Here is a 26,703-nt window from a genome sequence, read left to right on the forward strand (position 1 = left end):
TGTGGTTTTAAGGTCCCCATCTGTGGGGCTCTGTTGCAGCCGCAGTCCCAGGACAGGGATGCACAGAGGGTCAGCAACCAACCGTCCTCGCTCGGGGCCCACGGCCCGGCGAGGGCTCACCTGGCCAGGTCCTGGTGGGTGGTCTGGCCCGTCTCACGCCTTCCTCCTGGGACCTGCAGGCTGGTGGAGCGTTCTCAGTGTTCAAGGGCAGACGCACAGCCGGGCAGGTGGCAGTGTCTGAGGCTTTGACCCTGAACTGGGCCTCTGTCACCTCCACCCGTGTGCCATTGGCCAGAACCAGCCCCGGGAAGCAAACACACTGTCCTGGGACAGGAAGCCACCCTGTGCCCCGGACGCTGGCAAGGTGAGGGTGTGGGGAGACTTCAGAGCCCAGCCTGCCCACGAGTGGGTATGCACACCTGTGCGTGCGGGCCTCCTCTGACCTGCACGACCCTTTCTGTGTGCTGATGTCAGAGCCATGTGGAAGCCACTAGCCAGGGACAGAGAACCCGGCCACAGGTGCCTGTCCCCGTGCCCCTGGTCCCAAAGTTCACGGGGTTTCAGCGCCCCAGCTTCTCTGTGGCTCCGCGGACCTTCAGCTGGACGGTTCTGGGTCAGGTGGGATCAGAACCACGGTCAGGTCCGGTCACACACGGGGCTCTTTACCGCTGCTGGACTCTCAGGCTCCGAGCCTGTGTGACCCTGTCCTGTTCACCAGCACCGGTCCATCCACCTGTCTCTGCTCGTTCCTCACTGGACAAGTGGGGGGTGTGATTCCTGCCTCGGGCGTGGACCCAGGGGAGACACGGGACCACGGGACCGCTGAGGGCTCACCAAGTCTGCTGTCCTTGTCACCGACATCATTTCTGCCCCGAGCTGGACACAGGGCCACAGGGCATGGGTAGCAAACTAAGTAAAGGAGAAGCTCTTCTCACATATAAGCAAAAGGGGATGGAATTCTCTTCCTTGGACTCATCATTTGTACCCGTTTGTGGGTTCCCTGGGCTGGGTAGTGACCCTCCTCCGGGAGGCCTTCCCTCTGAGATCTGCGGTCGACCTCCCGTTCACTGGGCGTGGCACCTGGAGGTCAGATGGGGCAGCCCCGACTCCTCAGAGCTGACGGGGAAGGTGTCTTCCGCCGGGCGCCCTGACCGACGGAACTGTCACACCTCCCAGAGGCGTCTCCCGCTGGGCGCCCTGACCGACGGAACTGTCACACCTCCCAGAGGTGTCTCCCACTGGGCGGAACTGTCACACCTCCCAGAGGCGTCTCCCGCTGGGCGCCCTGACCGACGGAACTGTCACACCTCCCAGAGGCATCTCCCGCTGAGCGCCCTGACCGACGGAACTGTCACACCTCCCAGAGGCGTCTCCCGCTGGGCGCCCTGACCGACGGAACTGTCACACCTCCCAGAGGCGTCTCCCGCTGGGCGCCCTGACCGACGGAACTGTCACACCTCCCAGAGGCGTCTTCCACTGGGCGCCCTGACCGACGGAAATGTCACACCTCCCAGAGGCGTCTCCCGCTGGGCGCCCTGACCGACGGAACTGTCACACCTCCCAGAGGCGTCTTCCGCTGGGCGCCCTGACCGACGGAAATGTCACACCTCCCAGAGGCGTCTTCTGCCGGGCGCCCTGACCGATGGAAATGTCACACCTCCCAGAGGCGTCTCCCGCTGGGCGCCCTGACCGATGGAACTGTCACACCTCCCAGAGGCGTCTTCTGCCGGGCGCCCTGACCGACGGAACTGTCACACCTCCCAGAGGCGTCTTCCGCTGGGCGCCCTGACCGACGGAAATGTCACACCTCCCAGAGGCGTCTTCTGCCGGGCGCCCTGACCGACGGAACTGTCACACCTCCCAGAGGCGTCTTCTGCCGGGCGCCCTGACCGACGGAACTGTCACACCTCCCAGAGGCGTCTTCCGCCGGGCGCCCTGACCGACGGAAATGTCACACCTCCCAGAGCTGCCCCTCCGTGGAGCAGAGTGGGGTGAGCTGTGATTGTGATTAACAGTCATGCCCAAAGCTTCTTGGGGGGGGGGGTCCTGGCCTCAGTGAGCCAGGCTGGGTTTCACATGTCACGTGCACCACTGACCACGAGGATGCCAGCGGTGCCCTGCGGCCAAGTGTCGCGCCCAGAGTGCTGCTGAATGCTTATGCTGCTGGGGGCTCAGAAAAGATTTCCACATCCTGAGATCATAAAGCCCAAACTAGCAGAAGAGTGTCACAGAGACTGGGGACGCCTCAGGGACCGTAAAGTTGGCCAGCCTTGGGCAGGGACCCAGCACCGCCTCTCCAGCTCAGGGCCTCCCGTTAGTGACCTAAGCTTCGCAGGCCTCCGTTCCCCCTGGCACAGTGGGGGCTGTGTAGGATAAATGAATGGGAAGTAGGTCCCCGCCTCCCCCCAAATCCATGTTCATCTGGAGCCTTAGCCTGCAGCCTTCTTCGGCATAAGCACCTTTGCAGATGTAACAAAGATAAGGATGGAGATGAAGTCATCCTGGTTTAGGCTGAGCTCTGAATCCCATGACTGGTGTCCTTAGAAGAGACAGAACAGCACTGGCCTGTGGTGGCGCCGTGGATAGAGCATCGAGCTGGAATGCTGAGGTCACCGGTTCAAACCCTGGGCTTGCCTGGTTGAGGCACATACCACAGGCAAGAAATGAACAGCTAAAGCGAAGCAGCTCTGAGTTGATATTTCTCACTCTCCCCTGCCTCTCTCTCTGTAAAATTAATAAATAAAATCCTTTAAAAACGAGAGACAGAGGGGACACACAGACACACAGGGAGGAGGCCGTGTAGAGACCGTGGCAGAGCTTGGAGCGAAGCGGCTACAAGGGCAAGAGTGGCTGGAGCCGCCGGAGCCGGAAGGACCCTCCCCTGGTCCTTCCAAGGGGGCGTGGCCCTGCCCACACCCTGCTGCCAGCCTCTGGCCTCCAGGACTGAGAGCAGAGGTGTCTCTTCGTGAAGCCGCTGTGCGTGGGGCTTGTCGGGCAGCCCCAGGCACCTGCCCACACGCCGGGCTGCTGGGAGGGCGGGTGAGCTCCCTCTTGCAGTACCTGGCACAGGCTGGGCAGCACATGACCCTGGCCCTCTGGCCCCCCTGCCCCACCCCCGTGTATCTTTTTAAAGTCCCTTTCCCGGACGCCTGGGAAACAGGTGCACTTGGGCGTGTGGCGGGAGTCTATTTCAGTGCGTCGGGAAGGGGGTGGCGCTGCCCCTCCGCGAGCAGGGGGGCGGCAGCTGCCACGTGACCCTCCGCGAGCAGGGGTGGGGCAGCTGCCACGTGACCCTCCGCGAGCAGGGGGGGCACCTGCCACGTGACCCTCCGTGAGCAGGGGGGCGGCACCTGCCACGTGACCCTCCGGCGTGCCCGTCTGAGCTCTGCTGGCCGCAGAGGCTCCCCGCCAGTCCAGCTGCTGCCCGCTGCCCCCACGGGCGCCGGCCCTTTGCGAGGAGGCCACGCTCCATGGGCATGCCCGGAGGGGACACAGGTAAGACCCCAGACTCCCAAACTGCCCTTTTTACTGGGACCGGCCGGCCGGGCAGGAAGGCGCGTGTGTCCAACGAGAAGTGTTGAGCACTGGGAACAGGCTCTGGGCCCCTGACGGGAACGGAGGTGGTCTGACCGAGCTCTTCTGTTGATGAATGTCATGAGGGCCAGTGCTTAGGAGCGCCGACTGCATACCGGGCTTTTGGACTTTTTCCTGTGGCCTCTTGGTGACAGACAGCCTTGTGGCCTGGCCCCATTTTACAGATGAATAAGCTGAGACTCGGGGAAGGAGGGTTGGGAGCATCGAGCAAGACCAGGCTCCAGTGCCCTCTGACCCCACTGGCGGGGTCCCAGGGCCCACAGCCTCTCTGCACCCCCTTTCTCCCTTCCTGGTTCTCAACCGGGACCCATTTTGCTCCCGGGGACCATGTGGCTATGTCCGGAGGCCTCCTTGGTTGTCATAGCTTGGGGCAAGGTGCTCCTCAGGCTCCCGGGGGTGGGGGGTGGGGGCCGGGGATGCCCCCCAGGCTCCTGGGGGTGGGGGCGAGGTGCCCCCCAGGCTTCCGGGGGGGGGATGTGTGTGGGGGGGCGAGGTGCCCCCCAGGCTCCTGGGGGTGGGGGCGAGGTGCCCCCCAGGCTCCTGGGGGTGGGGGCCGGGGACGCTGCCCAGCCTCCCGGTGCCCAGGGCGGCCCCCCAGCCGAGAGCTGTCCGGCCCTGAATGTCAGTTGAGCCGAGGCTGAGAGGCCTGTTTTAAGGAATTTCATCAACATGTCAGTTCTCCTGGTGTCGAGGTGCTCAAGGCCACTGAGGCCTGTGGGGAACATCCTTGGAGGAAGAGGCGGGGATGGGGAGGACTCGGGGATGCAGAGAGGAGACAACTGGGAGTGAGATGGAGCCTGGACCCCTCGAAGGCAGAGAGAAGTCGGGGTGCACAGGGAGCGCCCCGTGTGCCTGAGGTGTGTGTGTGGGGTAGCCTCTGCCCTCGCCTCCGTCCCAGGTCCTCAGGCCTCTGTCCTGGCACGAGGCCCAGTGCCCAGGGGCACCTCCTCTCTGGGCAGTCAGGACAGAGCCCTCCCCTTTTGCTCTGGCCTGCAGGGTCTGTCCCGGGGCAGGAGCCAGGACGCCTGTCCCACATCTCACCATCGGCGCCTCGCACTCGGGATTTGTTCTGACGGAGCAGCTCTGGGCTGGGGCAGTTCCCTAAAAGCTGGGCCAGCAAGCATCCAGCCCTGACTCTGGCCTGATCTCACTGCGTCCTGGTCAGGGCTCTTCACCGCCCGGGGTCTCGAGAGCCCCATCTGTACACACGGGGCTGGCTGTGGCTCCTCCCTCCCCGGTGGTGTGAGCAAGCGCAGCAGACACTCCCAAACTAGCTACTTAGATAGATATTTGCTTCCCCAAACCAGCGGCCATGTGCCCCCCCCCCCCGCTGGCCTGACACGGTGGCCGCATCAACACCTCCCTCCTGGTCTTTGCACAGTGGTCCGTTGGCATGGGCTCAGGCAACAGCCCCTGGCCTGGTCCAGAGGCCAGTGCAGTCCAAGCACTGCGACATGTGACCGTGTCCCTTCCTCAGATGGAATTTCCATGCCAGAGGCTGGGTGGGTCCCCGCTCGGCTGAGGACACAGCGTCCCTCACACCCAGATGTGGTGTGTGCTCTCCCAGAGGGTGGCCAAGAACGCCCCTGGCGGGGAGCAGACAGGGATGTGGGAAATGGCAGGGACCCGGCGGGGAACAAGCGCTCTTGTTCCCAACTCACATGAGAAGTGGAACCTCGTGATAAAAATAGCCGTTTAGGAAGTGTGAGCTCATTCGTGGGACGTCACCGTAAGAGCAGAAACTGGAAAGACTAGACAACGCTTAGAGGAAAACAGAGGGTACGTCTTCATGACCTCGGGTCAGGCGGTGGTTCCTTGGACGTGACACTGAGAACACAAGCGACACAGAAGAGAAACATCAGTCAGATGCCATCAGAACAACCCGTTCTCATGCTGCAGAGGGCAGGAGGAAGGAAACGGAAATGCAACTCACAGAACGGGAGACGGTCTTTGCCCATCACATCTGATCAAGGAACCGGTATCTAGAACGTACGAACAACGTATGAACCAGCTGTAAAAAGACAACCAAATTACACGGACAAAGGATCTGAACAGACGTTTCTCCAAAGAAGGGGTCCAGAAGCCGCCGGGCCACCGAGAGGTGCTCAGCGTCATCAGCCACCGGGAAAATGCCAGTCGAAACCGCGTGACACTTTTCACCCCGGCTGGGTGGCTCAGTGGATAAAGCATCGTCCCGGTTGTGGGTGCACCAGAGGTTGCGGGTACAATCCCCGGTCTGGGCACGTACAGAGATGCAACCGATGAACACACAAGTAAATGCTACAAACAAGTAGTGAGTTGATGCTTCTCTCTCTCTCTCTCTTCTTCTCTCTCTGTGTCAATTAATGGAAAAACTAAAAAAAGAAAACCACACATGAGATACCACCTCACAGCCACCCACCAGGGCTGCTGCAGTAAGAAAGACAGTCAGCCGTGTTGACAAGGATGTGGAGAAACTGGACTCTCCTACGTGGCTGCTTGTGGCACTGTCCACTGGTGCAGCCGCCGAGGACACGGGCTGGCGGTTAAACATAGAGTTCCCATCCGACCGAGCGGCTCACCGGCAGGGGTGCAGCAGGACACGGGGAGACACATGCCAGCCTGAACAACCCCAGTCCTTTGACTGATGGGTGGGTCCACGGGGCACGTCCACACACGGAATGTTATTCGGCCACACAAAGGAGCGGGGTCGGGCACATGCTGCGGCGTGGGTGGGAGGACGGGATGCTCGGTGGACGAAGCCGGATGCCAGAGACCACGTCTTCTGAGAGCCCATGTCTGTGAAGCGTCCGGAAGAGGCAGATCCACAGGGAGCAAGTGGGCGCTCAGTGACCAGGCCGGAGGAGCGGTGCAGAGGGACGGGCATGGGCACGGGGGCGGAGGAGCCGTGCAGAGGGACAGGCATGGGCACGGGGGTGGAGGAGCGGTGCAGAGGGACGGGCACCGGGCCGGGGGTGGAGGAGCGGTGCGGAGGGACGGGCACGGGGCCGGAGGAACGGTGCAGAGGGACGGGCATGGGCACGGGGGTGGAGGAGCGGTGCGGAGGGACGGGCACGGGGGCGGAGGAGCGGTGCGGAGGGACGGGCACGGGGCACAGGGCGGAGGAGCGGTGCGGAGGGACGGGCACGGGGCCGGGGGCGGAGGAGCGGTGCGGAGGGACGGGCACGGGGCGGAGGAGCGGTGCGGAGGGACGGGCACGGGGCGGAGGAGCGGTGCGGAGGGACGGGCACGGGGGCGGAGGAGCGGTGCGGAGGGACGGGCACGGGGCGGAGGAGCGGTGCGGAGGGACGGGCACGGGGGCGGAGGAGCGGTGCGGAGGGACGGGCACGGGGCGGAGGAGCGGTGCGGAGGGACGGGCACGGGCACGGGGGTGGCTTGGGGGGTGGGAGTGATGGAAATGTCCCACCATTGATGGTGATCATGACACAACTCTGAATACACTGAAACCATTGGCGTGTGCGTCTTTCCGAGGAGAAGGAGAGGTGTGGCATGGGGAAGTTTAAAAAAGGATTAAAGAAAAGCCGTTATTGTTTAAAACGCATATACCGAGCACCTTTTGCAGGACTGTGAGACGGTCAAGAGAGTCCCCAGTTGTGTGACGTGAGCTGGATACTTGGACTAAAAGTGTCAGGCACCTCTGGACAGTGTCTGGTGTCCCTCCTAGGAGATGGGGTGGGAGAAGAGGTCAAAGGGAGGGTTCTGACCTCCAGGACCCTCCAGGGGTCTTTAAACTTTTTATAAAAACCACCTACTTTTGCAGTGCTGGTCAACCTGGTCCCTACCGTGCAACCAAACAGCGCTGCGATTGGCCCACCATAAAAGCTGGACCGCCCACTAGTGGGCGGTAGGGACCAGGTTGACCAGCACTGCAGAAGTGGGCGGTTTTTATAAAAGGTTTGATGACCCCTGCCACCCTGGCTGGATTCAAAGCCAAGGACTTATCCAGGGTGTTTAGACTGGCTGGCGTTACCCAGGGGGCCAGCGAGCCCCCCGCCCCCCAACCAGGCAGGTGGTGTCTGGGGGTCAAGTCTGCAGCCCCATCTTCAAAGGCCTGGGCAGGAAGGGGGCAGCTGGGACTCTGAGCGGTCAGTGCACACTGGGGGGCATATTGGCAGGGCCTTCAGCCCGACGAGCTCCCTTCCTGGGGGTGTCCTACAGCAGATGGCCGGGGTGGGGCCCTGGCCGGACTGGCTCAGCCCACAGACCTCTCAGTGGGAGTTGATGGAGGTGTGTGTGTGGGTGGGGAGCCTGTGGCCCAGGTTCAAGTCCTAGCTGTGCTCTTTGCCCATTTCCTGCTCTGTGACCCAGGCTATCGGTGGAAATCGCCGAGTGCAGCGCCTGGCAGAGCCCGGACACAGGAAGTGGACGGTGACCATGTCCCAGAGGTTATTGATTATCCCCCTGCTGGCACTGTACAGTGCTCGGGCCACTAAATGCATTTCCTGCTGCCCATTGGACTTAAGGAACATTTACTGGGCATCTGCTGTGTGCCGAGCTCTGGGCATATGTTGAAGACCCAGATGAGGTCACTTGTTGACCCAGCGGTGGCCACCCCGGCCAATGGCAGCGTGACACGGGGAACAAGAACAGGCCTGGGAACGCAGAGCCCTGAGCCCGGTCCTGGCCTGGCCACAGACTTGCCAGGTGTGGGTAGTTTTCCCTGTGTGCGGGGGTGGGGTTGGGCTGGGGGTTGGCTGTTGCCTGCTAATCCCCAACCTTCCGGAATGCCACCCACGAGATCCTCTGATGCCTCTTCGGCCAGGACGGGCTGCTCTTCCGGGGATGAAATAACACACTCCGGGGAGGCGGGTGGGAGGGCGCCCGGCCCAGCTGCCGGAAACCCGAAGGTCCCAGGAATTGTCAGCAGCTCGCGCTGAGGTCTGCCCGGAGCCTCATGGCCAGCCTGCTCTTCCGGGGGGCTGCTCACCGCCATGTGTCTCCCAGCTCTGCCCCCCACTTCCCCCCAGATGCACACACTCACCCCTGCTGAGCCCCGCCACACGTCAGCCCTGCCGTGTCACCGTCCTCCCAGCAGAGAGACAGGTGCGGGGATGGACGTCCAGGAGGAGCGGAGGCCGCGTGGGGAACCGCGTGCATGCGGCCGGTGCGTGCTGCAGGAGGGGACATAGACTCGTGTCCAGCAGGGCTGCAGTTCTGTGTGACGCGGGCTGACGCACCCCAGTGACCCCACACCCGCGAGGCGCCAGGCCCTGAGCCGCGTGCTGGGCCTCCGGGGGCCACATGGAGCTGCCGGGGTGGGCAGCCTGCCGCTCCTTCGGAGTGGACAGTGGGAGCAGGACGTTCGGTGCAGCGATCTGGGGGTCAGCTCCTCCACCTGCAGCCACTCCTGCCGCCCTCTGGCCGTCCCTGAGCTGGGCAAGGGGGTCGGGACCCCAGGAGACCAAGGTCCAGGCTGACACGGGTGCCGACGGGCGCAGGGGCAGTCGGCCGGCTAGAGAATGCAGATGCTCCCCGACTGGCTGTGGGGTCACCTCCCGATAAACCCACCGTCAACTGAAAACTCCCTAAGCGGAAGATGCACTCAAGACGGCTCACCCAGCTTGGCGTCGTCGGTTGCCGCTGGAGACATTCTGCCATCCTCCTGTCATGGAGCCCGGGACGGCCCGCGTAAGGCGTCCTCACATGCGCAGTTCTGTCTGCCCAGACTTGTGCTCAAGCCCCGCGTCCAATTCTTAGGCCCTCGGGATAGAGCGGAGCCGATGGCTGACCTTGGGGAGTCGCAGTCTGACCTTGGTGCCGGTCAAGGACCCAGACAAGCACAGTCAGCTCCCCAGGGGAGACCGGAGACTGTGCTCGTGGGGAATCGGCAGAGGGCCGGGGCGCTCCGGGGAAGGTCCTGACCCGGAGCAGCAGGTCACGTCTCGGGTAGTGAGTTACTTCCAGGGTCACAGGTCACATCCGGTGGGCAGGTCACCTCTGAGGTAGCGAATCTCTTGCAAGGTAATGAGTCAGTTCCGGGGCAGCAGGTCACTGCCAAGAGGTTACTGGGGTGCGGGTCAGTTCCGGGGTAGCAGGTCAGTTCCGGGGTAGCAGGTCACTGCCAGGAGGTTACTGGGGTGCGGGTCAGTTCCGGGGCAGCAGGTCACTGCCAGGAGGTTACTGGGGTGCGGGTCAGTTCCGGGGTAGCAGGTCAGTTCCGGGGTAGCAGGTCACTGCCAGGAGGTTACTGGGGTGCGGGTCAGTTCCGGGGCAGCAGGTCACTGCCAAGAGGTTACTGGGGTGCGGGTCAGTTCCGGGGCGGCAGGTCACTGCCAGGAGGTTACTGGGGTGCGGGTCAGTTCCGGGACAGCAGGTCACTGCCAGGAGGTTACTGGGGTGCGGGTCAGTTCCGGGGCGGCAGGTCACTGCCAGGAGGTTACTGGGGTGCGGGTCAGTTCCGGGGCGGCAGGTCACTGCCAGGAGGTTACTGGGGTGCGGGTCAGTTCCAGGACGGCAGGTCACTGCCAGGAGGTTACTGGGGTGCGGGTCAGTTCCGGGGTAGGTCACTGCCAGGAGGTTACTGGGGTGCGGGTCAGTTCCAGGACAGCAGGTCACTGCCAGGAGGTTACTGGGGTGCGGGTCAGTTCCAGGACAGCAGGTCACTGCCAGGAGGTTACTGGGGTGCGGGTCAGTTCCGGGGTAGCAGGTCACTGCCAGGAGGTTACTGGGGTGCGGGTCAGTTCCGGGGCAGCAGGTCACTGCCAGGAGGTTACTGGGGTGCGGGTCAGTTCCGGGGTAGCAGGTCACTGCCAGGAGGTTACTGGGGTGCGGGTCAGTTCCAGGACAGCAGGTCACTGCCAGGAGGTTACTGGGGTGCGGGTCAGTTCCGGGGCAGCAGGTCACTGCCAGGAGGTTACTGGGGTGCGGGTCAGTTCCGGGGTAGCAGGTCAGTTCCGGGGTAGCAGGTCACTGCCAGGAGGTTACTGGGGTGCGGGTCAGTTCCGGGGCAGCAGGTCACTGCCAGGAGGTTACTGGGGTGCGGGTCAGTTCTGGGGTAGCAGGTCAGTTCCGGGGTAGCAGGTCACTGCCAGGAGGTTACTGGGGTGCGGGTCAGTTCCGGGGCGGCAGGTCACTGCCAAGAGGTTACTGGGGTGCGGGTCAGTTCCGGGGCGGCAGGTCACTGCCAGGAGGTTACTGGGGTGCGGGTCAGTTCCGGGACGGCAGGTCACTGCCAGGAGGTTACTGGGGTGCGGGTCAGTTCCGGGGCGGCAGGTCACTGCCAGGAGGTTACTGGGGTGCGGGTCAGTTCCGGGGCGGCAGGTCACTGCCAGGAGGTTACTGGGGTGCGGGTCAGTTCCGGGGCGGCAGGTCACTGCCAGGAGGTTACTGGGGTGCGGGTCAGTTCCGGGGCGGCAGGTCACTGCCAGGAGGTTACTGGGGTGCGGGTCAGTTCCGGGGCGGCAGGTCACTGCCAGGAGGTTACTGGGGTGCGGGTCAGTTCCGGGGCGGCAGGTCACTGCCAGGAGGTTACTGGGGTGCGGGTCAGTTCCGGGGCGGCAGGTCACTGCCAGGAGGTTACTGGGGTGCGGGTCAGTTCCGGGGCGGCAGGTCACTGCCAGGAGGTTACTGGGGTGCGGGTCAGTTCCGGGGCGGCAGGTCACTGCCAGGAGGTTACTGGGGTGCGGGTCAGTTCCGTGGCGGCAGGTCACTGCCAGGAGGTTACTGGGGTGCGGGTCAGTTCCGGGACGGCAGGTCACTGCCAGGAGGTTACTGGGGTGCGGGTCAGTTCCGGGGCGGCAGGTCACTGCCAGGAGGTTACTGGGGTGCGGGTCAGTTCCGGGGCGGCAGGTCACTGCCAGGAGGTTACTGGGGTGCGGGTCAGTTCCGGGGCGGCAGGTCACTGCCAGGAGGTTACTGGGGTGCGGGTCAGTTCCGGGGCGGCAGGTCACTGCCAGGAGGTTACTGGGGTGCGGGTCAGTTCCGGGACGGCAGGTCACTGCCAGGAGGTTACTGGGGTGCGGGTCAGTTCCGGGGCGGCAGGTCACTGCCAGGAGGTTACTGGGGTGCGGGTCAGTTCCGGGGCGGCAGGTCACTGCCAGGAGGTTACTGGGGTGCGGGTCAGTTCCGGGGCGGCAGGTCACTGCCAGGAGGTTACTGGGGTGCGGGTCAGTTCCGGGGCGGCAGGTCACTGCCAGGAGGTTACTGGGGTGCGGGTCAGTTCCGGGGCGGCAGGTCACTGCCAGGAGGTTACTGGGGTGCGGGTCAGTTCCGGGGCGGCAGGTCACTGCCAGGAGGTTACTGGGGTGCGGGTCAGTTCCGGGGCGGCAGGTCACTGCCAGGAGGTTACTGGGGTGCGGGTCAGTTCCGGGGCGGCAGGTCACTGCCAGGAGGTTACTGGGGTGCGGGTCAGTTCCGGGGCGGCAGGTCACTGCCAGGAGGTTACTGGGGTGCGGGTCAGTTCCGGGGCGGCAGGTCACTGCCAGGAGGTTACTGGGGTGCGGGTCAGTTCCGGGGCGGCAGGTCACTGCCAGGAGGTTACTGGGGTGCGGGTCAGTTCCGGGGCGGCAGGTCACTGCCAGGAGGTTACTGGGGTGCGGGTCAGTTCCGGGGCGGCAGGTCACTGCCAGGAGGTTACTGGGGTGCGGGTCAGTTCCGGGGCGGCAGGTCACTGCCAGGAGGTTACTGGGGTGCGGGTCAGTTCCGGGGCGGCAGGTCACTGCCAGGAGGTTACTGGGGTGCGGGTCAGTTCCGGGACGGCAGGTCACTGCCAGGAGGTTACTGGGGTGCGGGTCAGTTCCGGGGCGGCAGGTCACTGCCAGGAGGTTACTGGGGTGCGGGTCAGTTCCGGGGCAGCAGGTCACTGCCAGGAGGTTACTGGGGTGCGGGTCAGTTCCGGGGCGGCAGGTCACTGCCAGGAGGTTACTGGGGTGCGGGTCAGTTCCGGGGCGGCAGGTCACTGCCAGGAGGTTACTGGGGTGCGGGTCAGTTCCGGGGCGGCAGGTCACTGCCAGGAGGTTACTGGGGTGCGGGTCAGTTCCGGGGCGGCAGGTCACTGCCAGGAGGTTACTGGGGTGCGGGTCAGTTCCAGGACAGCAGGTCACTGCCAGGAGGTTACTGGGGTGCGGGTCAGTTCCAGGACAGCAGGTCACTGCCAGGAGGTTACTGGGGTGCGGGTCAGTTCCGGGGCAGCAGGTCACTGCCAGGAGGTTACTGGGGTGCGGGTCAGTTCTGGGGTAGCAGGTCACTGCCAGGAGGTTACTGGGGTGCGGGTCAGTTCCGGGGTAGCAGGTGACTCCGGGTGTGGCGAGGGAGCATCTTCCCAGGGAGGAGCATCCCAGCGGGTCCCTGCAGGTTGACTTGATCATGTTACTGAGACAGGGTAGGTCCGGGTCCCGGGAGGGACGTCCCTGTGCCTGGTCGTGGGGCGTCGGTGTAATGAATTCCGGGTGGGGGATGTGCCCCAGTCTGTCCCCCATCTCCACCTCCTGTGTGAGCCGCTGGGGGCGGGACAGTGTCGGCCTCACCCTCAGACCCGTGTCCGCCGGAGCTCGACGGGGCTGGGGCGTCCCCATTCTGTCCTCGCAGGGTGGAGGACGTGCTTGAGGGTCCGACGGCAGCACGGCCCCCTGGCCGCTCGCCGGGTCAAGGTGGCCGTCGTGGAGAGAGAGGCTGGCCAGGGGCAGCTCCGGGTCCCAGCTCCAGGTTCTGGGTTCAGATTAGCATCCGCCCTCAGTAGGTTCAAAGACAAGCGCTCGCTTGCGGTTGGTGTGGTTTCCTACACGTGACCCACTCCCGCCTCAGACCCGACCTGCGCAGTGTGCTGAGGGTGTGGTTTCCAACACGTGACCTACTCCCGCCTCAGACCCGACCTGCGCAGTGTGCTGAGGGTGTGGTTTCCTACACGTGACCCACTCCCGCCTCAGACCCGACCTGCGCAGTGTGCTGAAGGTGTGGTTTCCAACACGTGACCCACTCCCGCCTCAGACCCGACCTGCGCAGTGTGCTGAGGGTGTGGTTTCCTACACGTGACCCACTCCCGCCTCAGACCTGACCTGCGCAGTGTGCTGAGGGTGTGGTTTCCTACACGTGACCCACTCCCGCCTCAGACCTGACCTGCGCAGTGTGCTGAGGGTGGGGCTTCCAACACGTGACCCACTCCCGCCTCAGACTCGACCTGCGCAGTGTGCTGAGGGTGGGGCTTCCGACACGTGACCCACTCCCGCCTCAGACCTGACCTGCGCAGTGTGCTGAGGGTGGGGCTTCCGACACGTGACCCACTCCCGCCTCAGACCTGACCTGCGCAGTGTGCTGAGGGTGGGGCTTCCAACACTTCCGACACGTGACCCACTCCCGCCTCAGACCCGACCTGCGCAGTGTGCTGAGGGTGGGCGCGGACCCGGTGAGGGGGCAGCCTGACCGGGCGTGTGGGAGTGCAGGGCGCCTCCCCTGTGCCGCTGACGGCACGGCCAGAATGCCCAGGCTTGAGGGCACACGGCTGCACGGGTGCTCACGGCCACGCGGTGTGAGTGTGATGCTCAGGACGGAGCCCTCGGCTCTGCTCTCCGACCCAGAGCCTGCCAATGGGAGACGTGCTTCTCAGGCCTGACCACTGGTCCTGGGCTTCAGGCCAGGGGTGGCAGACAAGCCAGTGGACAAGGGCCACCCAGCGTGGTCAGTGCTGTGATGGAAATGAGCACCATGACGTGACCTTGCTGCTGTCCCGGAAGGTGTCTGCCCACCACATGTCACCTCCTCCTAAAAGCCCTCCCTGACTACACACTGCATCTGCCAGCCATACCTGCCCACAGCCCAGTGCCTCCCCCTCCATCGTTACCTGCTCATCGTCATGGTTACACAGAAGGGCCTGGACAAGGCGACAATAGTGTATCCCGGACCCGCTCTGGGTGTACAGGGTTCTCAGGAGTGGACATGCATGTGGTCTCATAGCTCATTCATCAGTCGAACTGCCGTGAAGTTTGCACAATACAAACAGCAGAGTGGAGGCTCTACAGAATCCTCCTGCTGATGGGGCAGGGGCTCCCCCACCTGACGTCGAGGGATTTACTTCCAGGTCAAACCCTGGGAGACAAGCTGGACGGGCCGCTGTTGGCCAAGCCAGGAACGCCTGCTCGGACACAGCGCTCGCTGACCCCTCGGAGAAAGGACAGAACTAAAGTGTGTTGCTGACAAAAGAGGAGACAGACGGTGGGGACATCCCCAAGGATCATGGGTGACGTCTGCTTTGCTGTCTGGGAAGTGTCCCCTATCCTGCCGCCCACCACACTGGCCTGGTGGCCAGTTGTACACCTGCCCCCCACACTGCCCACAGACAGGCTCCTTTGTCCCGTTTGTTGAACAAGCGCCTGGCTTGGGACTTGCAGATGCAGGTGGCTCGGGACTTGCAGAAGCAGGTGGCTCGGGACTTGCAGATGCAGGTGGCTCGGGACTTGCAGAAGCAGGTGGCTCGGGACTTGCAGATGCAGGTGGCTCGGGACTTGCAGATGCAGGTGGCTCAGGTGAGCCGGGCCTCAGACACACCTGAGCTGGGACCCCAGGCGAGCCCTCAGCCATCTGCACACCTCAGTGTCCTCACTGTGGAGTGACAGACCGTTCCCCTGGGGTGGGGAATGGGCCAAATGAGAGAACGTGCAGGGAAGCACTGGGTCCGTTGTCCCTGGGGCACCCCCAGGGCCAAGACAGATTCCGGGCGCGCAGTAGATCCTCAGACATTTGTTGGGTGAGTGAAGGAGTGAATGGTAAGAGTGGCTTTGTTTTCTCAGTGTTTGGAGTTGAGTGCACTTGGCCTTCAGAATGAAGTCACGGGGTTGTAGTGCTTTTCCCGTGGCTCAGGGCACAGCAGAGGTTGGGACAGGTGCTCTGCGGCTGGAGCACGGATCACGTCACCTGGGAGAGCGAGGTGACAGCTGGCTCCCGCTCTGATGACCGGAGGAGACGTCGGGATTTGGCTGTGGCGTCTTGAATGGCAGGCTGGTGAATCCCCGTGGACGGGTCTGTGTCAATGGAGGGATGAGGAGTGAGAAGCAGTTTGGTGGGGACACGGATCGGACTCGTGCTCCCCCAGCTCACTGGACAGAGAGGACTCTGAGGTCCGAGTTAGCAGAGTAAAGAAACCAACAAGAGTGACCGGTGGTGGCGCACTGGATAGAGAGTTGACCTGGGACCCTGGGGTCCCAGGTTTGAAACCCAGAGGTTGCCGGCCTGAGCGCAGGCACACCAGCGTGAGCGTGGGGTCACCGGCGTGAACGTGGTGTTGCTGCTTTAGCTGGAGCCCCCACCTTCATCAAGGTACATGTGAGAAGCTGTCAATGAGTAACTACAGTGATGCAACTATGCGTTGATGCTTCTCATCTCTCTCCCTTCTTGTCTCTCTCTCTCTCTCTCTCTCTCAAAAACAACTACAACAAAACCCAACAAGCTGTTGACATGCTCACCAGTGTTCTGGAGGTCCTCCCAGCAGGAGGGACGATGGAGCCGAGGCTTGAGGTCGCTGACATCAGCAGTTTGGAGGGTTCAGTCACCATTCCTGCTTTCCCAGCCAAGGGCCAGTGAGGCCCGGGGCTGGGTCTGGGTCTGCACCACTCAGAACATCAGAACTGGGCATGGCTGGGGTGCAGAGAGCCCTGCCCACCTGGAGGTCACCACAGGAGAGGTCTGGAGGGAGCAGATGCGTCACCCATAGCCCCCGTGTGGCAGTGACTGCCTCCTGCACCCCCACAATGCAGTGGGCGCCCAGCTGGGTTGCCAGCTTCACACGTGTCCTCTCCTCTGATCTGCACAAGGGTCCTGTGTTTGGCAATACTTGTCCCCATTTTATAAAGGGGGACACTGAGACTCCTGGTGGTCATGCGAGACCTGCCCAAGGGGAGGGTGCAGCTGGGATCAGAGGGGCTGTCTCTTCCCAGGCACCCTCCCTGCCCTCACACCAAGCTGGGCCAAAGCGTGCAGGCAGGTCCCAGGCAACTGATGAGGCTACCGTGTGAGCAAAGCTGTCGCCCTCTGGGAACCTCTGGGTGTGCCCGCTCCCCTTCCTGAGAGCCCAAGTTGCAGGTGTGCCGTCGAGACCTGGAGAGGCTCCGCTGTTGTTCACACCTGTCAGGCACCCACCAGGTGCTCTCTCTAATGCCACAGACTCTGAGCAATGCTGAGGGAGACCAGGCTCCATTGCACAGATGCAAAGACAGGTTTCTCAGAGTTCAGTCAGCTCTCCAAGGTCACCCAGCGGCCCCTGGACAGTGGGCCCAAACTGTGTCTCAGCTCCTCCAGGACCCGTTCCTGGTGGCAGAGAGGAATCCCCCACACCTGGTGGGGTCAGTCGCAGGGGAGGGACCACAGCGATTGCCAGGTCGGCTGGCCCTCAAGTCAATGAGCAAACCGTGCCCCTCCATTGCCAGTGTGAGCCTTATGTGTTGATGTTCCCAATAATAATAATAATTATTTTGATTCCCAGCAGGGCTCCCCGGTATTGGGGTTTCATGATCACAGGGATTAAATAGTCACAGCCCTTGTGTGATTGATCCTTACCACTTGAGTGTATGTCTTGTGTTATTATCACAGTGAGGGACTCGTTAAACCAAATATTAAAGCCAATCTTGAAATTATAATGAAACGACCTGCTGTTTCGGTGCACAGCTCTGGGAATGTGGTAGTTTCTCCCTCTCCTGCTCTCTCTCTCTCAGTAATTTTAACACTTTCTTTCTTAGAGCAGTTTTTGTTTTATAGAAACGTTGACCAGAAAGCGGAGAGTTCCCCTGTATGCCCATCTCAAACCCGTTTCCTCATTGTTAGCATACTGCATTGGTGTGGTGCTTACGATGCATCTTAGTACATTGTTATTAACCCATTCTGGTACATTGTTATCAGTGCATCTTAGTACGTTGTTATTAACCCATTCTGCTACATTGTTATCAATGCATCTTAGTACATTGTTATTAACCTATTCTGCTACATTGTTATCAGTGCATCTTAGCACATTGTTATTAATCCATTCTGCTACATTGTTATCAATGCATCTTAGCACATTGTTATTAACCCATTCTGGTACATTGTTATCAGTGCATCTTAGCACATTGTTATTAATCCATTCTGCTACATTGTTATCAATGCATCTTAGCACATTGTTATTAACCCATTCTGGTACATTGTTATCAGTGCATCTTAGCACATTGTTATTAATCCATTCTGGTACATTGTTATCAGTGCATCTTAGCACATTGTTATTAATCCATTCTGGTACATTGTTATCAGTGCATCTTAGCACATTGTTATTAATCCATTCTGGTACATTGTTATCAGTGCATCTTAGCACATTGTTATTAACCCATTCTGGTACATTGTTATCAATGCATCTTAGCACATTGTTATTAACCCATTCTGGTACATTGTTATCAATGCATCTTAGTACATTGTTATTAACCCATTCTGGTACATTGTTATCAGTGCATCTTAGTACATTGTTATTAACCCATTCTGGTACATTGTTATCAGTGCATCTTAGCACATTGTTATTAACCCATTCTGGTACATTGTTATCAGTGCATCTTAGCACATTGTTATTAATCCATTCTGGTACATTGTTATCAGTGCATCTTAGCACATTGTTATTAATCCATTCTGGTACATTGTTATCAGTGCATCTTAGTACATTGTTATTAACCCATTCTGGTACATTGTTATCAGTGCATCTTAGTACATTGTTATTAACCCATTCTGGTACATTGTTATCAGTGCATCTTAGTACATTGTTATTAACCAATTCTGCTACATTGTTATTAACCCAATCTCATGCATTGTTATCAATGCATCTTAGTACATTGTTATTAACCCATTCTGGTACATTGTTATTAACCCATTCTGATACATTGTTATTAACCCATTCTCATGCATTGTTATCAATGCATCCTGGTACATTGTTATTAACCCATCCTGGTACATTGTTATTAACCCATTCTGGTACATTGTTATTAACCGAAGTTGAGGAGAGTGCTCACTCTTGGTGTTGTACAGTCTGTAAGCTTGGACATGTGTCAAGTGACAGGACACGTGCAGACTGGTTTCACTGCCCTAAAAGTCCCATGCTCTGCCCATTCATCCCCCCCTGCCTCCCCACTCCCAGCTGTGACAACCACTGATCTTCCCACTGTCTCCATAGTTTCGCCTCTTTATAACGTCATGTGGTTGGAGTCCTACAGGCTGCAGCCTTTTCAGATTGGCTTCTGTCTCTTAGTAGCGTGCATTTAAGTTTCCTTAGCATCACTTCTTTTCTGTTACGTCCGCACAGCAGACATGACCTGTGGCCAGAACCGGCCCATGCTGCCCTGGGGCTGCACGGAGGAAACCCTGGGCATTGTCACGCACAGGCCCTGATCGTCCTTGCCGCGACCGTGTGCCAGCGGGGCCACCTCTGTGGGCCTGGTTCGCTCGGCGGCAGCAGTAGTGACAACACTTACTTTGCTGGCTGCCGTGAGGAGCGGTGCCCTTAGCAAAGCACCTTGTGCATGGTTGGCCTCTCCTCAACCGAGCAGCTGCAGGAGGACTGAGTCCATCTTATGGGTAGAAGACCCATGCTACACATTGACGAGATTCACATACGTGACCCCAGGGCCAAGTGGGCAGGTGGGGGGACAGGGGTGAGCTAGCAAGGTCCCCTACCTGCGGGTGGTACCTGCAGAAGACACCGGTGCAGTGTCTACTTCCTACCGCCAGAGGGCAGCACACGGCTCTCCCTGGCACAGAGGCCCAGGAGCCTCAAGGATGCTCCAGGTGGGTGGAGCTGGTCCTCCCCAAAGCGGTGACTTAAAGCAGCTCCCCACGAACCCAAATATAGCTCTGGTAACCAGGGAGCTGGAGATTCAGGCTGTGAGATCTTGAACGGGGAAAATGGCTGTTGTGTGTATTGCACACTTAGGGTTTGCTGGCCCCTGGGTCGGCACATTTTTGTCCATGGTCTGGAGAGGGGATGTGTGCGGAGGGTGGAAGTCTGGGAGTTCTGGGTCCCAGCATGTCGGAGGTGGGTCTAGGGTTGCACCCTCAGCACCTGACCTCGCAGCCTGTATTGCCCCCAGGACTCTGACACTGACCCCCCGTACCCCCCGCCCACCCGTGGGGGTGGTTTGAGGCTCCCTCACACTGGATTTGGGCCAGTTTCCGGCAGTGTAAGGACATGCCTCGTGCACTTGTGGAGAGACGATGGCGTGTCGTCCTTTGTGTGCCTCACAGACAGACGAGAAGATGACCGTGTAGATGGTCTCTGCCCCTACCCCTGCGATCTCGACTTGACCTCGGACTGGGACTCCGTCAGCCCCGCGTGAGCCCCGGGCAGCCAGGCTGTGCGCAGTGTGAGCTGGCACTGGCGGCCCGAGGTTTCAGACCTCGATCTCAACCGCTTCTTCCTCCCTGGGCGTCTTCAGTTCGAGCCCGGGACACCTTCACTTTCTGCCTCTTCCCATCAAGTGTGTGAAATAATCCATGTGATGGTTGCTGCAGTGATTCTACAGGGAAAAGGACGAGGAGGGGGCATCGAATGCTTTTGACATTTAACCCCGAGCCGGAAATGCCACCGTCACTCCTGGGCGCAGGCCCAGCTCCGCCAGCTTGCTGCTTGGTGTCCTGGCTCCTCTGGGAACGTGAGGCAGGCTGGCCCCAGGCCAGGTGCCACTTGTCACCCTTCCTGCACCTGCTTCCCCAGGCAGAGCGGCTTCTCGTCCCCAGACAGCTGGCACCCCACTCCCTGTGGGGCATTCAGAGCCCTCCTTCCAGGAAGACCTGCTCCCCGGCCTGGCCCTGGTCCCTCTGTGCCACCAGCCGAGGGCAGGGACTGCAGGGAGGACAGGAGCCCTGCTCTGCCGCACTGGGGACTGTCGGGAGGTGGGGATCTGGGGGGAACCGGCTGGAGGAATGTCCTCTGTCTGGGACCTGCCCCCTCAGTTTCACAGTGGGGACGGGAGACCTGCCGGGCCTGGTGCTCCGTCAGTGCTGGTGTTCAGCAGGGGTGTGTGCGTGTGTGTGTGTGTGCATGTGTGTGTATGTATGTATCTGTGTGTGCGTGTGTGTATGTATGTATGTATCTGTGTGTGCGTGTGTGTGTATGTATGTATGTATCTGTGTGTGCGTGTATGTGTATGAATATGCCTAAATGCCGACCGGAGCGTGGCAGGTGTCGGCCGGGCCTGCCCACCTCCGCTGGGCCCACCTGTGGTTCCGGCAGCCAGGTGGGCCGCCGCCTGCACCTGCAGACGTCCCAACTCGGTGCCCCGGAGCTCCCCTGGCTGCTGTTCCTTGAGCTCCTGCTGACCCCGGACTCACCCAGCCCAGGCACCACGCAGCCCAGAAAGGGGAGGCGGGGTTCTGCCTTTGGGGTGCCCCCTCCCAGAGGGCAGGAGGTAGGGTCAGTGCCCCAGCCCCTTTCTTCTGAAGCACCGTGTGGGCGATGAGGGAGGATTCCGTGGAGGCCCCGAGGGGTGGCCCGCTGGCCCACAGCGGTAGCCAGCTCAGTGGTGTGCCTGTCAGTGACTCCGCCCTCTCCCTGCCAGACCCCCAACCCCTCACCCCTTCTTGCCACCTGGGTGCCCCATCCTTGTCTCAGCCTTGAGTCAGGGGGACCCAGACCAAAACAGAGGGCGGCATCAGGTGTGGAGCTCAGCGAGGAGCCCACAGGAAAAAGCAACGGCTCTTCACGCAGAGCCGGCTGCAGCAGGGGGCTGGCCGCCGTCACCTGCATTGGCGGAGACCCCAAGGCAGGCAGGGGTGGGTGGGGAGCTTCCTGATGGAGACACTGGGGCCCAGGGGCCCTGGTGGAGCCTGGAGCCGGCTGCTGGGGCAGCAGCAAGACGGGGTATCCAGTGGTGGGATTCACATAATTTAACAACCAGTTCTCTGCCCTAATGACCGTTTTAAGTATAAAAAAAGATATACCGAAAGGTAGTTTATTATTTCATGCGTTTGGTCCAGCCCGCTGGGGTCCCTTGTGCGGCCTGCAGCTCCGCCATCCAACCAGATGCCCCTCGCGCGGCAAGTGACTCCGCTGGGGGAGGGCTGGTCCCCAGCCCCGGGCCCCCCCGGCCCTGGCTGTGTCCTGTGGGTTGTCACTGCTGCCCACTGTCTGCACCGCTGGCGGCAGCTCCTTAAAGGGCGCTCCCTGGGCCCACGTCCCACCGCTGGCCTCTCTCGGTGCGTTTGGAGGGTGCAGGGCACGGTGCCCCCCCCCCAACCTCAGCAGCCCCTAACCGTCCACCCTGACCCGTCCCTACGTGGGTTTCCGGTGCCTCCGTACACATCTTAGGCTGTGGCTGGGGGACAGCAATGATATCCAGGGCAGTGTCCCCGGACACAGAGGGACTCTGAGGACGCTTACAGAGGGACGGTGGCCAGAGTGCCTGCATTTGAAAGGACTCAGTCTCCCGGCTGCACCGGGCTGCCCAGCTCACTGGGGTGGCGGCGGTCTGTGTGTGTGGGGTGTTCTGAGGGCCTGGCTTGTGCCAGGTCAAGGCTGCCGGGGAAAGGCCACCCTTGGGGAGGGGGTAGCGATCTGCTCGTCACTGCAGGTGTGCCCGCAGGGACAGGGAGCAGGAGCCCCTCATGGGGGGTGGTGATCACGTGATTCGATTCCCACCGGTCCTCGCACCATTGCGGTCAGCGCCCCTATGCCTGACCCCCCGCCCACTAACGCCGCTCCTTTCCCCCGACAGTGTCGGAGCCGCAGGCCGCCCACAGCGCGCTGGAGAAGCCGCCGGGCTCGGCCATCCTGTGCACCACCTGCGGGGACGTGTGCAAGGGGGAGGTGCTGCGCGTCCAGAGCAAGTATTTCCACATCAAGTGCTTCGTGTGCAAAGGTGAGTGTGCGTGCGTGCGAGCAAGCATGCGAGGGGCCTCCCGCTGCGACTCGGGGGCCAGAGCAGCGTGGCCACAGGGGGGCCCCTCAGATCTGAAATCTGGGAGAGTCCGGAGTCCAGAGCCTTCATACAGCAACGTGACCTTTTCTGTGGGGCCCGTGTCATGCTGGTGTGACAGAGGAATCCGCTCGCGTGGGGCGGGATGGAGGACGGGGGCCAGGCTCCAAGGACTGTCCTCACACGGTGCGCCCAGTGTCCGGGGCCTCAGATCCAGGGCCAGAGCAACTGTGGCCACTGGGGCCCCAGAACCAGAGCAAGTGGCCAGTGTTGGTGGTATGCGCTCCACTGTGTGCTGCCCACGGGCCTGCACCGGGCCACACTCGGGGGCCCCCCACTCAGAGCAGGATGAGAACATTACCATCCTTTCCAAGAGAAAATGGCCCTTTATTTTCCCTGATTGTAAAAGAGTAATGTGATATACCAAATTCAAATAATAATCAAAGAGATGAGATAAAATAAAAAAATAAAAGAAAAGAAAAAATTGCGAAGCGTCCCGCCATCCAGGCAGTTCACGCAAGCCGCCCCCTCCCTCCCTCCTTGTGCTGAAGTTAACGCGCTTCTGGTGAGCACGTGTATTCACATTTAGCTTCCTAAAAATATGAGCATGAAGGCCCTGGCCGGTTGGCTCAGTGGTAGAGCATCGGCCCTGCGTGTGGAAGTCCCGGGTTCGATAAACGGCCAGGGCACACAAGAGAAGCACCCATCTGCTTCTTCACCCCTCCCCCTCTCCTTCCTCTCTGTCTCTCTTCCCCTCCCGCAGCCAGGGCTCCATTGGAGCAAAGTTGGCCTGGGTGCTGAGGATGGCTCCATGGCCTCTGCCTCAGGTGCTAGAATGGCTCTGGTGGCAACAGAGTGACGCCCCAGATGGGCAGAGCATCGCCCCCTGGTGGGCGTGCCGGGTGGATCCCAGTCGGGCGCATGAGGGATTCTGTCTCTCTGCCTCCCTGCTTCATACTTCAGAAAAATACATAAAAAAGAAAAATATCTGAGCAGGAACACTTGGGGGAAGGGGTGGGCAGATGAAGGCCACGTGCCACGGAGCCCAAGCCCACAGGGTACACAGTTTTGAGGGAATTGTATTAGCCGTGCTAGGGACACTATTTACTTCTGCGGGGAGCAGGGCCGGCACGCTACTGTCCAGGGTGTGTGGTCTAGGCCTGTGTGTGCATGGGAGGCGGTCAGGGCGGGACTGCTGAGTGCAGCAGAGTGGGAGGGAGAGGCAGCAGGTGAGCCCCACCCCGGGACCTCTGCCTGCAGCCCCCAGTCAGCGGCAGGCACCCTGTGAAGACCGTGTGGTCCTACTGTTTGGGAAAAAATAAATCTTGAGAGCCACTGGCCATGATTCCTCTGCGTCGCCCGGGGAGGGTCCGGAGGTGGCCCTGGTGTCTGGTGGCCTTGGAGGGGTCCGAGCACAGCGGGGCAGACACTAGGGTGGCTGGTGGCGGGGTGGGGCTTTGACTGAGGGAAGGTGATGGGCACTACCAGAGACGTTCACCTCTGGGCCCTGTGGGGGCGGTGCCATTCCTGGCAGGAGCGGGCGTGCCCTGGGTCCCCAAACCCGTCCCCGCCCTCAGAGGTACTGTGACTCCAGCTCTGGGCCGGGTGGCCGTCAGGGACAACACTGAGGGTCCCTTGATGCCTCTGAATTTTCTGGACCCAGGAGTCCCCCACGGGTCAGCAGCCCGGCTCATTCCCGCTGCCCTCACAGAAGCTGCCGGAGTCCTGACGAGGGGGATGTCAGGACTGGGGCACCCCAGGAGGGGGCCTGGGGGCTGGTGGGAGAGGCGAGGGACATTCCCCGGGCACAGCCTGGGAAGCGTCTGTTCTGGGAAGAGGTGGAGCCCCCACAGGCGGTGCCGGGAGCATGGGGACCCTCAGTGCCCCCCAGACCAGGGTGCCTGCGCTTGTGACGCCATGTCCACCGCCCTGTGGGCTCCAGGATGAAGGGGCTGTGTCCGCGCTAGGGAGACCATTCCCTGGAGAAGGTGGCCGCGGCCCTGGTTGGCGCCCGCCCTGCCCGGAGTGTCCCTTCCCCTCCCCCAGGGCTCCCAGGCCACCGCGCAGTTTGTCTGGTTTAATCTCCTCTTCTCTCCAGAAAGGCCCATTGGCTGCATTGCTGAAAAGCACAATCCGTGAGGTGGCTCTTTGCAAAAAGCTTATTTTGGAAGACAGGGAGGAAACACCCGTTGTATTTAAAAGGGCTCCTGTAAGCTCAGGTCTCGGCAACACAATCAAAGGCCGGGACTCCTAGAACTGAGTCGTCACCTGGTTTGACCCGTGGGGTTTGGTCGGAGGTGGGGACTGCCCCAGATGCGCCCCTCCCCACAGTGCCACCGGGGCGGCCACGTCGTCGTCCTCTGAGGTTCACCTCCGTGGGGGGCATCTTGCTTCACCTGCAGAGGAAGGAACTGAACGGCTGGGATTTCCTGCGAGCGTTAGGCTTGAGAACTTCCCGGTCCTGGGTCGGTCTTTCGTGCGGGCTGTCATGAGTCAGCGAAGGTGCCTTTGGAGGAATGGAGAAGAACGCCCAACCCAGCGGGTCTTAGCCCCAGGGACACCTGTCACCTTCGCAGGAAGCCTGGGGGTAGCCCCTCGCCCCAGAGTCGGTTAATTTGATGGCTCAACAAGGTCATCAGAGAGCCAGGTTCTTTCTCCACGCCCCCCCCATGCTCTCGCCCCTCAGCCTGTGCACGGCAGCATGCCTCCCTCAGGGTCTCAGAGTAGCTGCGGGAGCGCCAAGCATCGCATCCTCACAGGGTGACACTCAGCCCTGGGGAAGGGAGGCGCACGGGGTGAGGGGCTCTCTCCCTGCAGGACGCTCCTTTTGATCGGGGAGGAGAACCCTTTCCCCGAGGTCCCCGCTGACCTCCAGTATGATTCACTGGCCAGAACTGGGTCATCTGTCCACCCCCACTGGCAAAGAGGAACAGGAGGGTGGTGACTGATGGTCGTGTCCGTCCCCGGAGGGCATGTTGCCAGTAAATCAGAGCAGGTCTGCTGGTGCAGAGGACGGTTGTGCCGATCGATTCTGATCCTGCCACAGTGGCACTTGCTGGACGTGCCTCGGTTTACCCGGGGACCTCTGTGAACGAGATGGCATCATCATCCTGACCCACGCCGAGGCTGGGACGCCTGAGGCTCTGCGTTCCAATCCCACCGCTGCTGCCCCAGCTCAGCGGACCTTGGACACATGTCAGCCTTGTTTCCATCAGCCGCTATTTACTGGGCACCGACTATGTGCAGGCATGCTCTGGGTGCTGAGGGTGCATCCATGAATGACACAGACATCCCTGTCCCCGCGGAGGTGGCATCCCAGAGCGGGGAGACAGACGGTCAGCACTGGACAGGACAGGACGTGGAAGTGCATTCTAGCACGTGCTGGAAAGTGCTAGGGAAGGGAAGAAAGGAGCAAGACGAAGGCGGGGTTCGGGGTGTCGGGCGTTATCAGGGAGGGCTTCCTGGAGGAGGGACCTTTGAGTGAGGACTGAGGGAAGGGAGAGCGTAGATGCGGGTGTGGAGCACATCCAGGTCTATAGAGGAGCCCAGGAGGCAGGAGGGAGGGGAGCCGGCCTGTCGGGGAGGTGAGCCTACCTGCCTCCTGTGACCTGGTGACGGTGGGCGGGGTGTCCACAGGGACACCTCCATCTGGAGACTGCAGGTGAGCCCACCTGCCTCCTGTGACCTGGTGACGGTGGGCGGGGTGTCCACAGGGACACCTCCATCTGGAGACTGAAGGTGAGCCCACCTGCCTCCTGTGACCTGGTAACGGTGGGCGGGGTGTCCACAGGGACACCTCCATCTGGAGACTGCAGGTGAGCCCACCTGCCTCCTGTGACCTGGTGACGGTGGGCGGGGTGTCCACAGGGACACCTCCATCTGGAGACTGCAGGTGAGCCCACCTGCCTCCTGTGACCTGGTGACGGTGGGCGGGGTGTCCACAGGGACACCTCCATCTGGAGACTGCAGATGAGCCCACCTGCCTCCTGTAACCTGGTAACGGTGGGCGGGGGGTCCACAGGGACACCTCCATCTGGAGACTGCAGGTGAGCCCACCTGCCTCCTGTGACCTGGTAATGGTGGGCGGGGTGTCCACAGGGACACCTCCATCTGGAGACTGCAGGGAGCCGGGCCCAGAGCCACTCTGGGTCCACAAGGCCACCGTGAAAAATGCCTGCACACTCACCTTCTGGGATGTTCCCAGGGCCTTTATGGGAGACCCACCAAGGGCCTCGGGGACAAAGCAGAGCTCCAGACAGATGTG

At 61.3% G+C, this 26,703-nt stretch overlaps 1 protein-coding gene across 14 annotated transcripts in view; it reads left to right on the forward strand.

Annotated features, from left to right (window-relative positions):
• Positions 1-26,703, forward strand: part of ABLIM2 (actin binding LIM protein family member 2) — a 110,096-nt gene that overhangs the window by 19,914 nt on the left and 63,479 nt on the right. For 13 of the 14 annotated variants that reach the window (XM_066385494.1, XM_066385489.1, XM_066385491.1 and 10 more), the window contains exons 1-2: positions 3,408-3,495; positions 22,239-22,382. In XM_066385494.1, the coding sequence (XP_066241591.1) occupies positions 3,471-3,495; positions 22,239-22,382 (169 nt within the window). In that variant the 5' untranslated portion in view covers positions 3,408-3,470. Of the gene's footprint in view, positions 1-3,407; positions 3,496-22,238; positions 22,383-26,703 lie in introns of those variants that run through there. The other variant, XM_066385492.1, reaches the window with a different exon arrangement.

The sequence above is a fragment of the Saccopteryx leptura genome, chromosome 5, assembly GCF_036850995.1.
Source record: "Saccopteryx leptura isolate mSacLep1 chromosome 5, mSacLep1_pri_phased_curated, whole genome shotgun sequence".
In the NCBI taxonomy this organism is placed as follows: Eukaryota; Metazoa; Chordata; class Mammalia; order Chiroptera; family Emballonuridae; genus Saccopteryx; species Saccopteryx leptura.